A 13,218-nucleotide genomic window follows, 5' to 3' on the forward strand; every position below is an offset into this window, starting at 1 on the left:
GCTGTGAGTCCAGGCTGTAACTCTCTTCAGTCAGTTCCCTCACCTCTAAAAGAGTGCATTACATATTCAGGTAAGGGCCTGGCTTCAACTTCAAGGACTGAAGATCGAAGGAACCAGAAATGGTGCTTGGCAAGAGGCCTCATGTCTCAACAGAATACTCACCTTTGTCTACCTAGATTGGTTATCAGTTTTTCTATATTATATATTTTATTCTGTTTTATGTATATGTAGGCACTGTGATGATGTCAGTTATTATGTCTTCTTCTGAAGAGTTGAGTGTTTTATATCAATGTATCATCCATCCTCATAATATATGTGTATGTGACAAGCAGGATTTTGGTGAGCTAAGTGCAGGACTGGTGCAAAGCTATGTAATTACAAGTTATCAACTACCAAAGACATAAACTGACCCTTATTTAGTAGACCAGTCTGAAGTCAGAAAAGATATGTACCATAAGACATGAGAAAGGCAAACAGTTCTGTTGGGCTCCAAAACACAGCTTGCATAGTCCTAAATTTAATTTTAAGATTCCCATAAGGACTTATAAAGGATTCTATAAAATTTCTTACACCTCACACCCACAACAGAAAGATCATTTACTTTAAAATTTGATATTTCCAGAATGAGAATACCTTGGGTGCCTCAATGGATGTCCTTGGGTATTTCAAAGTTTTGGGGTTAGGAGAGGCATATCTTGGTGAGTAGGGGATAGTATGAACTGAAGTACTCATGGAACTTTGTCAAACATAGATAGAGTCCCTTTTAGTCTGTATGATGTTTCTGCACCATTAGAAAAATCTCCTGGTATGGTGCCTGGATGGCTCAGTTGGTTAAGCATCCAACTCTTGATTTCAGCTCAGGTCATGATCTCACAGTTCGTGAGATCAAGCCCCATATGGTGCTCCATTCTGATTGTGTGGAGCCTGTTCAGGATTCTCTCTCTCCCTCTCCCTCGCCCTTTGCCTGCACTCGTGTTCGCTCTCTCTCTTGCATGTGCCCATGCTCTCTCTCTCTCAAAATAAATAAATAAACTTGAAAAAAGAGAAAGCTCCTGGTATGGGCACTTTGCCTAATGAGTGGAATAGGGCTGGATTATAGCTTTCCCTCACTCCCTTGACTTGTGCCTTTGTGTAAAACACAAATTGCATAACCTTTATTTGGTGGATATGATGGGGAGAAAGGCCATCTTTTCTTTTTGCAATTTATGAATAGGCAAAATACAGCAAAGAAAAGTTTTTGCCTGACCTGACCTCACACAGTTGGCTAATATCAAACTGGAAGACTGAATCCACTTCATTCTGTATTTGACCATGCTGCCTAAAAGTGAAATAAATTATCGATTTTAATAACTGGCTGATGTAGAACTATTTATTTGTTTTCAAAATGGTATGGATAATTTTCTAAAGCCCTCTGGGACCTATAGAAGAAATAGGAGTAGCAGTATGTATTCTTCATTATACTCTTTATTTTTTCATCATTATCATCATCATCATCATCATCATCAAACATTTTGGTTTGATTCTTTTATATTGGTAAAATACACATAGCATAAAATTTGCTATCTTAACCAATTTTAAGTACACAGTTAAGTATCATTAAATTCATTCACATTGCCTTGCAACCATCATCACCATCCATTTCCAGAACTCTTTTCTTCCTTTTACAAAACTGAAACACACCTGTTAAACAATAACTCCACATTTCTTTCTCCCCTGAATCCCTAGCAACTAAAATTCCACTTTCTGTATCTATAATTTTGACCAGTTTAAGTATCTCATGGAATCATACAGTATTTGCCTTTTTGTGACTTGCTTACTTCACTTAGCATAATGTCCTCAAGGTTCCTCCTTATTGTAGCATACTACAGAATTTCCTTCCTTTTAAAGGCTGAACATTTCATTGTCTATAGGTACAACACTTTGCTTATCTGTTAATTTTCCAATGAACAGTTGGGTTGCTTACATGCTTTAACTTTCATGAATGATGCTGTTGTGGACTTGGGTGTACAAATATCTCTTCAACACCCTGCTTTCAGTTCTTTTGAATATATACCAAGATGTAGAATTGGTGGGTGTGTGGTAATTATAGTTTTAATTTCTTGAGGAACCGTTGTACAGTTTTCCACAGCAGCAGTATCATTTTACATTCCCACTTCTTTACATATTCACCAACCTTTATTTCCTTCCTCCTTCCTTCCTCTCTCTTTCTCTCTCCCTCCCTTCCTTCCTTCCTAACTGTCTGCTGTCCTAATGGGTGTGAGTGGGTATCTCATTTTGGTTTTAATTTGCATCAAACTTTTTTTTTTAATGTATAGCCTTACAATTTATTCCTTGCCTTCAAGAAGCATTCATTTTTTATGTGCATCTTTGTAATACATTGCCTGAGTGTTTAAACAATCACACAATCCTAGATTAAGGCAGTTTATTGAATCACACACACAGATTATATAATAAGCCTAATGGCTGATTTGCTCATTTGAGGAGGCTGGTAATATTAACAGAACAAAAATGATCCATCCATTTCTGTTTTTACTTTATTCTGTGTGTCCGATTAATTGTGGTTAGCAGTGTTTTCATTCATACTATTTCTTGGTCATGGAATAGGAAAAACAGTTCTAAGAATATGCATTTTTGATAGTGGTTCATATTTTCCACATGCATTTGTGAAAGATGAAATGAGAAAGGAATTGCAGAGTTGGCAGGAGTTGGGATTGAGGGAGGATACAGAAGGTATCAAGAAAAAGAGTAAGATGAGAGAAAATGAAATTCAGAATGATATTGAAAGGATACATTCAGCAATCAGAGATAGGCAGGGGAACAAGAATAAAGTGAGTGCTCCTTTAAAGGATTTGGAACACTGTTATCCCACTTCCCCACTCTGTTGAAAGACCACAGGTTGAATGGTGCCTGTGAATATATTGTCCTGTGTCTAATATCCCAAAATGTGCCTCTCCCAATGTGTTGACTCTTTCCTCATGGCCAGAATCAGTTTTTAATGGAACAGTTCCAATGGCTTGTCTCAGTTTTATCATCTCAATTGTAATTCTTAGTATGACTAAGCAAATCTATTTACATCAGGACCACTAAGAAACTCTTTGGAAATTCTAAAGCAAACTTCCAGCCTTTCAAAATTCCCATTATCCAATTTGGAATTTATTCAGAAAGTCATTTCTGAACAATTTCATATAATCTACTATTATATGTGTCATCAAACACTAGATATTTAGTTAGAAAATAACTTACATAAGAAGTTGATCGTGACTAAGTAAGATACTAACTATGGCATTAACAGTGAAGCTAGGGTTATGCTCTGAATCCCTCCATCCTCAGTTTGCATCAGCTACCCCCATGCCCACTATTATAGCTTTGACAGGACTGACAGACACATGTGATTCTTCTTGTGTCATGGTTACACCACTTGACTCTTCCTAAAACAATGGTCATTCACCAGGAACTTATGTTTCCAAACATCTGAGTGAGGCATAGTGTCAAATGAAGTTGGGAAAATAAATGCTCTTGTTCTCTGTATTGAATTTTGGTAACAGAGGAATAAGTTTGGTTCTTTGAAAATGAAATTTTAGACATTTCTTCCCCAAATTGTAAAACATCATGCTTTTTTTCCCCTTCTCAATTTCCACTCCAGTTATGTGCCTTATAATGAGTTCAACAAATGCTGCTCTACATTTGTGATCAGACAGACAGGATTATTTCATAGACACACTCTGTCTTGTGGGAAAGATACAACAAGATCCTGCACTGAAATATATGATATTGTGGGGGGAACTGCCTGAAAGATTCTTATCTTCTTATCAAAATATAATGGTTAGTGATATATGAAGAATACCAACATTCTGGCATTGACATATCATCTCCCACATCTGCCTCTCTCTTAGATATAAAACTCTGGAATCATTCACTTAAAAGCATTTAATGAGCTTGTTAAAGGTACTATGACTCAGTTCTGATTATTTTATAGTGAAAATACAAGAACATATTTTACCCTCCCGGAGCTACCATACTAGTAGAGAGACAAACATTAAGCAAATGAGTACATAAATGAACACATAACTATGTTGGTGGTAAGTGTTATGAAGAATAACACAGGGTTCTAGGGGGATAAGATAATGTAGATGAATGTGGAGGTCTGAGGATATAAAATTTAAAACAAATTTTAAGAGTAAGAGGGATTTAGTCATCCAAGTAATCGAGGTAAACAGGTTGAGAATATCTTAGAAGAGAGACAAGCATGTGAAAAGGCCCCCAAATGAGGAGTTTGGTGCACTTGAGGAATTGGATGGAGGAAGGCCATTGTGGCTGGAGTAGGATGGAGAAGGGGTGCCAAGGAAGGTCAGAAGATGGGTGGAGTACAAATTAGGCAGAAACTTGAAGGTCATGTTCAATACCAGTGGATAGCCGGTGTAGCCATGGGACAACATGAAGTACATTTAAAACTTCTTTCTGGGGAACTGATGGCAGAGGGACAGGAGAGGAAGTAGGACCAATTAATAGCTTCTTGCAGTGGTGCAGGTGACAAATGGTGACCACTAGACCAATTTTGGTCTCTACTGTCTGCTTAGCCTCATGGTCAAGGCTGTAATCCTTATGAACTTTTATAAATGTTTCATTCATTATGGAACTACTTTCAACCATTTCTGATATAAATCATAAATATATAGGTCAGGAACAAAAGGATAATTCATTCTGCTGGATAACACAGAATGTATCAACATCTCTATAAGTAACAATAGCAGCAACAAAAGTATTTCTTTTTTGATATGTGAAGCCTCATCTTTTCATGATTCCAGGATTATATTATTTTCCCCATAATCCTTAATGTTCTAGAGATTCATAAAAGGCAATTAATGCTTCAGTAATGTCCGTATAGAAATGTGTTAAAGTTAGAAAATTTGATACTTTATCTTCAAGGCAACATATTTTATTAGAACTACATCTTTACCTTCCCATTATCATGCATACAACAGAAATGATAAAATGATTTCATTTGCACAGATATTTTTAAAGAATGGGGACAGTGAATGTTAGAAAATGAGAAAGAGTGCTGTCAGTGATGCTCACTTCAAAGTAAAACTCTACCCCATAAATTTCTTTAACAACTAGAATAGTTCATTGAAAATTAATAGAATGCTTGTCCCCAAGTGTTTTTTAATATTCTTCCTTAAGTATAAACACCTTAAGAAATAAAACCTATTGTGGTACCTGGGTGGCTGAGTCGGTTGAGCATCCAACTTAGGCTCAGGTCATGATCTCATGGTTCATGAGTTCGAGTCCCGTGTCAGGCTCTGTGCTGACAGCTCAGAGCCTGGAACCTGCTTCAGATTTCTGTGTCTCCCCATCTCTCTGCCCTTCCCATGATTGTGCTCTGTCTCTTTTTGCCTCTTGATGATAAATAAACATTAAAAAAAGAAATAAAACCTATTGCCATATGTAGCTAAATTTTAATGTTTCCTTTTTAAGTGCATGTAAAGTCCAGACTTAGAGTAAAAGAATAGCATGGTCTTCTGACTTAGTCAATTGATTTAATCATTACTTCAGTACTCCTTAATTGAGCAAATATTTTGGATTAGATACTGTGGTAAAAAGGATCAGAAAGTTATGATCCTAGTGATTTATGACATTTCTCTTGGAATATATAATATATTTAAAGAGATTCTCTTGGAAAATACAGTATATTTAAGGAGCTACTATAAGCAGCAATTTCATTGATGGCAATAAACTTTTTAATCAAGATTTCGTAAATACTTCACAGACCTCACTTGTTTGTAAGACAGATTTTCTAGGTGCCTGTGGTCAAAAACAAATATGGATATATATCATTTTTACCTTAATTATAGTCATTCAAAGAAGAAATCCTACAAGATTGTTATAGGGATGATAATGGGTTTGTTGGAAGTACTGTCTAATATTTAATTGTTTTGTACTATAATTTATCTAGGGTGCATTGTATGATTACATTATTGTTGTAATTCTAACGGGGGGGGGGGAACCTAGGTGAGCTATTAAATGAAATCACATATACACTGTAACCATGCTTTTAGAACAAGCCCAAATGAAGCTTTAAATAATTTCAGATGCACATTTTATATGTAAAAATAATAGGACTGAAAATAATGACTCTAGCATTAAGGGGCTTATAAATACCCGGAATGCAATGGAGAGGAGTCAAAGTCAATTTTTAAACTCCAAAGTTGAAATTTAAAATCAAGCCATGTTCTAATAGAGGAGGAAATGGAAGATACGTGAGAAAATGGTTCACTTCTCTAATAATCAGGAAATATTAACATGAGATAACTTTTTCTAACTTTTTTTTAATTGGAAAAAGCTGTCGGTACTTTGATGACATTGTGGGGAGGGGTACAACCCCTTTGGAAGGCACTGGCCTGGCCTCAGACACACACATGCGTATCTCTATTCATTACTTATTTGAAATAGGGAAAAGGCTTCTGACACAAAATGGTGCCCATGACCAAAAGTGAAATGAAAAACAGAAGTAGCCTAATAATTTGCTTATATTGCATGATTCTACTTTTGTGAGGAAAAAAAATGTTTTCTTTGTGTTTGTAAGGGGACAAGTATGTTTAAAGATATACAGAAAATTGGAAGGATATGCATAAAGTTAAAATTATTTTAATACAAAGGGTGGAATTGAGGTTGAGGGATAAGGGAGTACTTGGTACACTTCCATATTTTTAAAATTTGATTAAAAAATCACGTTAAAAACCTATTTGAAGGGGGAGTCTAAGCCAGAGAATCACTGGTTAGGGAATACTAGCCCCAGAGCAACAGTCTTCTGGACCTGGAGAAGAAATGGATCCCAAAGATAGTAATGTCTACTTACATACAGAGAATTGTTTTGAACGTACTTTGTAGAGTAATTAAATCCAGTTGCTGAGTTATGTGAGAGTCTTCACTTAAAGATGGCAGACAGATAGGACTTCTCGTTGGCAAGAGATCACTGCTGCCTCTTAGGGATTGCCACAATCCCCAAGTCTGTGTTTACTGGCAAATACATGGAGCATAAAGGAAATTGGGGTGCTTACAAAGAAAATCTAGCACTCAGTCCAAAAGCAGTATGTATTTTAGAAGGCTACCTCTGGCCTATAAAGGCATATTTATTGCAGCTTAAAAAACAAGCTTCAGAGAGATCCAGCCTGCAAACGCATATGCTGTATCCTTGAATAGCAATTGTCTTCTCTTATTGTTCAGAAAATGTTTCTAAACTGTTCCACACACTTCGTCAGACCTTAGGTAATATTTGGAGAATTAAAATGAAGAGTTTCATAGAGATTAATTGTGTAAGAGACTTCACTGAATATAGTTATGGTGTACAGAAAATTGTGTCTTAGGGATCTAGTGATACAACGGTATGTAGAAAAGATGGAAATGTTAAAATTAACATAGATGTTATGAAACTCGTAACTTAATGTCTTAAAATATCTTGTTTTGATCATTTTCAAAATAAGCTGAAAACAAAAACTGTATGTGAGCATGGTGCAAATCTATTGATGCTTATTATTTTTTTTTACTGACAGTGTCTTGCTTGTCTTTACAGAGTTACTGGAGGTGAACTGTTTGAAGACATAGTGGCGAGAGAATATTACAGTGAAGCCGATGCCAGGTAAGTGACTTGCCCTGAGCAAGATACAAGATTCCACATTCAAATGATACTTCTTCAATATATCTCTTTACAAATGTATTATAACCCTTAATATTGATGAGACTCTCATAAAACCATCTTGGACTTCTCATAATGAGTCCCTCCTAATTGCTATTTGTCTTAATGTTTCCAAAATAATTGCTTTGGGGAAAAAATTAAAATCTAATCTAAATTTTGTTATTATCTAGCATCTACAATGAGTCTTTTAAAAATGAATAATAAAACATACACTGTGCTGGGAATAACTTCTACTAAAGAGATGTACTCTTTTAGCAAAGTTAAGATATCAGAGATGAAGATCTTCTAGTCTCTAGATCTTTAGCTGCCCATTATGGTAGTCCCTAGTATCACATGGCTATTTTAATTTCAGTTACTTAAAGTTAAATTTAAAAAAAAAAAACAGTTTTTCAGTTGTACTAGCTACATTTTGAATGCTTAATAGCCTTAAGTGCTAGTGACTACAAGTTGAACATAGCAGATATAGACCATTTCCATCATCACAGACCATTCCACTGAACAGCCATGTCTAATCAGAGACCATAAAAAGAAATAGACTACAGAATGCCAAGTGGTCTCCTTAAAGCATTGTTAGCTGTTGAACTCTTTGGAAATTCTACCAAAGCTTTTGGAACTCTTGTGTGAAAAATATTTATTCAGATATTTCAGAGGGTTCAAGGTTTCCAAATCTTGTTAATTGTCATCATTTTTACCGAAGTTAACAATGGCTATACTATGCATTTTCTATACATTTCCTAGGCTGCACAAAGGCAACCTTTTTGGAGTGAAGTAACATTAATTTACTTGCCTAGATATTACTTAGACTGTATCATGTTAGTTTTCCTTGGCGTTTCTTTATACATATTCAGTAGTTGGCACTTATTTTGAAAACTTTAGCCTTGAGCAGTTGACTCTTTATTAGCCATGTAAATGAGATGTTATGAATATTCAGTTACTTATTGTCTGTCCCGGTTCTCTAATGCTCTCAGAGCTTCCTAAGCTTGCTAATCCCACTGTAGCCTGTCCTCAGCAGATAGTCAGCTGATAGCAGATACCCTCCCCATCCCTTCAAAGCAGCACATGCATACATAGGCTTACTTGCAAATCCCTAATTAATCTTCTTGGCTTAATGCCAGTTTATGACATTCTATGAACCTTATCTGTACATGACTACACTCTAATTTTTTAATGGAATTTTTGCTGCCAAAGTCCAATAGAAACTTCTGTGTCCCTTATACTATGATGAGTGAATCATCACTTGTTCAGTTTATCCTAATTTTTACATTAGGCCCCTGAAAAGGGGCTTCAGAGCAGCCTTGCAAGTAGCTATTTGTCCACTTGCCCAAAGAGAGTAATCATTTTAATCAAGGCAATAAACAAGTTACGGAATTACACTTATTTTGCTTTCTAAAGTTATGTTAAACATATGTTATTATGTTTGAAAGATATCAGTTGAAATTAAAATAGAAACTGTTTTCCCTATTGAAGAACCCTACAGATAACACAGTAGACCCTATAAGTTGGATCATTTTATATGCGTGTTTATATTAAGTTTTAGAATTCACTATAAGTTAATTTTTAGGATAGGTCCTAATATTTAGGAAAAGGAACATTTTCTTCCCAAGTACAAACAGAAAGAAAAAGTCTTTCCTTACTAGTTCTCAAGAACTTAAGAATTGAATCCATTCTCACTAGTAAAAAATGATTAAGTTCATTTAATATGAATTATTGTTTACTTCTCTATTTTTGCATTATTCACTAAGCCTGATGACTTACCCCTCTGGCTGAGGAGAAAGTGAACTATTTCTAACAAGTAATACAAAGTGAAGGGGAAAAAAAGTCATAGGATTTAAAAAATAATAACCAACACTCAAATAAGCTACATAGTCAAAAAGTAACCAATGTTTAGCTCTTTCAACGGTACTCTTTATAGTGTTAGCATTGGAAAATCATAACCATCGTCATTTTTTTTACATGAACAGTGTAAGAAATCAGATGGTGATTACTTTTTATAATTCAAGAATTTACTTTGTAGTAGTATTACTTTACATGAAATGGTTGCAAATGTCCGTATTAAAATGTTTGTTACTGAATGTATTTCTGTACATAACCCGTATTTGAATCACACAGTAAATTTGTACAAAGTATGTCAGTGTGATCTGTATTATTTTATGTCAGATGACAGTTCATGGGACCTTACAGGTGCCAATGATTTATTCCCTTTAATTTAATTAGCAACCTATTTGACACCAGTAAGCCTTTAACAAGGATAGTATAAATTGTACTCTCTGACAGTGTAATAATCAAAAGTTTTCCTTCACTGAGGTGTATGGAATTGTATCTACAATTACCAGTGTTCTAGGTTATTAATCTTTTTTCCATAAGTTCCTAGCCCTTCTCCAGAGGTTGCCTATCCTGAAGAGGGATTTATTTTATGTCATGGGTTTACTTGAAATTTTCCCTCTTATTGGAGACTTGCATTAGTTTGCCCCTTAACATATTCTACAAGAAGCACCATTTCTAAATCAAAATTATAAATGTGTACCTCCATTTTTTTAACCCATGTTTCACCTGCCACTTCATCTGTGTTTACCCTCTTGTTTCAACACCTATGTTTAATTGTGACCTCAGATTTTAAACAGTTTAGATGTGTATAAGAAATACTCATAAATTTTATTTTGCCAAAGTATTTTCCCAGAGCATTATGGGAATATTTATGAATTTTTGTCCTTGAATATGGAAATTTTGAGTTCTGTATACAAGTGACTTAACTTGTACACTTGCAGTGAATAAAAAAACACACAGCTCAAATTGTTTTGTCTGAACATGTCACAAACTCTATGTTGGATGTCATTTTTGTTAGAACCAGAATTAGCTTTATTCAGCACTATTAAATTCCAGTGTAAAGCTAAAAATATGTTGTGAAAAAATATAATTTTTGTTTGTTCGTCTGTTTCATTTTAGCTTTCATTTTATTTTGTATTCGATGTGATTATGTGCCTTTAAAATGTTCTCCCTTCCATTCTGCCCTTGTATCTTTACAGTCATTGTATACAGCAGATTCTAGAAAGTGTAAATCATTGTCACCTAAATGGCATAGTTCACAGGGACCTGAAGGTCAGTATATGGAGTCCATAAATCTGAATCAAAGGAGTTTTTTGTTTGTTTGTTTGTTTTATTTCTGGGGAAAGGGCAGAGGGTGGGTACTTAAAATGGCTCCCTTGCCTTTCCCGATTTTTCCCTAAAATGACTACATGATGAAATGATAATGCATGATGCCTCTTTCAGTTTGCTCATCTACAGGCTAAATATACATCATAGCACAAAGGAAAGGACAATATTAAAAACACAACCTGTTAAGTTTCCAAGCGGTAAACTACCAGAGGCGGTTTAGGGACAGGCTTTCCTGAAATGTCCAGCATTCGCCTGGAGACCAACTGGGCCTGTGATGTATGTCCGCCTGTAGATTTAAACACCACTTCTGTTCTGAGACCATGGGTTGCTGTAGCAAAACAACTGGTTACACATTGCTCCATTTGAGTCTGATGAACCCTCAAGCAAGAGGTAATAATTGCCAGCTAAATTAAAGCACAAGAAGTTGATGATTTATCAAAATTTTATTACGTATCCTAATTTAACCTTAATGGTGCCTTGACTGCTAACATGATAGCCTTTGGAATGATACTAAAAAAACGGGAGGGAATAGAGAAACACTTGTTTTATATGGGGTGGAGTTGGACCATGAGAGCTATAAAAATTTTACTTACATTCCAGTTCTTTTCCTATAAGTAGGAAATGAGCTCCTGAATTAAATATTTTTAAGAAGGTTTTTTTCTCAAACAAGTGGATCCACATTTTTTCTCACATATGGCATGATCCTGATTGTGCTGAGGTAGTAGTCACTCTACTTGAGCAATATGTTTACATTACTGAAGGTGGTAAAATACAACCCAGTTGTCTACCGGTTTTGCACTGTAACCCAGTCTCTCTGAGGGTATACAGACAGTGAGTGTAAGCTTGGAACTAACACACGCCCCCTGGTGTTTGCATGCAGTCATTGCATTCAGCAGATCCTGGAGGCTGTGCTACACTGCCATCAGATGGGCGTAGTCCATCGGGACCTGAAGGTGAGTAATGCTGTTGGAGAAGATAAACCACCACACAATTCCTAATGACTGTTCAGCTGCAATTATGCCTGTAAAGGCAAAAATATGAGCAAGAAAGTTGTGTGGACTCATTCCAACACATTACAAAAACATATTCCCTTCCCACAGTCTCTCTTATTTCATCTCTTCTCTGATACATACTTGAGACTTACATAAATCCCATTTCATCCAGAGAAATAATGTCCTACCATTAACAATAAATAGGTTGCTATGTTTCCTTCCTCCTAAGAATATAGCACTTAATATGACTCTGAGTAGGCCTGATGGTCTCTTCTTCATTCCAAACTTATTCTGTGGACATTGATCAAACATACCATTTTAGAATCATACTGTGTATACCTAATATTATGTAAATAGATATGAAAACTACAAAGAGAATAGAGATAAAAGTTATTAAGTAGGTTTTTGGCCCAAGTGATTGGTGCTAAAGGGACCTCCATTTTGGGGTCTGTAATCTCTTTTCCTCAATAGTAGTCCCAGGAATTCTGAGGACATTGAGGCTTCCTGGCTCCTTGTTTATTTACGTTCCTAAGTACTGAGATACTGGTGCCTTTTAAAACAGGGAAAAAGTCAATCCAATTCTATTATCAAATAATATTTAGGTAATCTATATATGGACTAATACTTTTAAGACTTCACTCAGTTTCTGAAACCATTGAGGATGAGAAATGTTCAGATGGAAATTAAATAGTTCAGGGGAAGACTACTCTTTCATCCACTTCTGTCCCCTTATCTCGGCACTCCAGTTTCACTTATGGAAATTTGGAGATACAGAGAAGGCCCAGAAATTTAAGTGAAACCACTGGGTGGGCAAAGTAGCAAATATGAGCACTATATGGTTGTCACTCTTTGTTTCAGCCCTCAGCCATTTCCAGGCATTAGTACAACTGTAGCAAAGTGATTTAGAATGTCTTCGAGTATGTGTGTTCAGTCGGAGGACCTGGGCTGGTTTCTTACTTGCAGACTTCCTTGGTTATAAAAAATTGGCAAATCCATAGTTTCCATTCATTTATTATGCCCTGGAAGAGTATATCTCTAAGGACCCACAACGAGTTACTTGAAGATGTGATGTGTAAGCAGAGCATCGCCTTAGTCTCTCAGATCTTTCTTCAATGTCAGTTTCAGTCTGAGAGCTTTATTTTTTTTTGTTTATTTTTTTCCATAATATTTTATTGTCAAAATGTTTTCCATACAACACCCAGTGCTCTTCCCCTTAAGTGCCCTCCACCATCACCACCACCTCTTTTCCCCCCTCCCCCTTCCCCCTCAACCCTCAGTTCATTCTCAGCATCCAATAGTCTCTCAAGTTTTGCATCCCTCTCTCTCCCCAACTCTCTCTCCCTCCTCCGCTCCCCCTGGTTCTCCATTAGGTCTCTCTTG

At 35.9% G+C, this 13,218-nt stretch overlaps 1 protein-coding gene across 21 annotated transcripts in view; it reads left to right on the plus strand.

The window, feature by feature from the left end:
• Positions 1-13,218, plus strand: part of CAMK2D (calcium/calmodulin dependent protein kinase II delta) — a 293,523-nt gene that overhangs the window by 196,202 nt on the left and 84,103 nt on the right. For 14 of the 21 annotated variants that reach the window (XM_029941778.1, XM_029941727.1, XM_029941673.1 and 11 more), the window contains exons 5-6: positions 7,571-7,636; positions 10,717-10,789. In XM_029941778.1, the coding sequence (XP_029797638.1) occupies positions 7,571-7,636; positions 10,717-10,789 (139 nt within the window). Of the gene's footprint in view, positions 1-7,570; positions 7,637-10,716; positions 10,790-11,726; positions 11,800-13,218 lie in introns of all 21 variants that reach the window. The other 7 variants (XM_029941732.1, XM_029941681.1, XM_029941712.1 and 4 more) reach the window with 1 other exon arrangement.

The sequence above is a fragment of the Suricata suricatta genome, chromosome 1 (genome assembly GCF_006229205.1).
Source record: "Suricata suricatta isolate VVHF042 chromosome 1, meerkat_22Aug2017_6uvM2_HiC, whole genome shotgun sequence".
Taxonomy (NCBI): Eukaryota; Metazoa; Chordata; class Mammalia; order Carnivora; family Herpestidae; genus Suricata; species Suricata suricatta.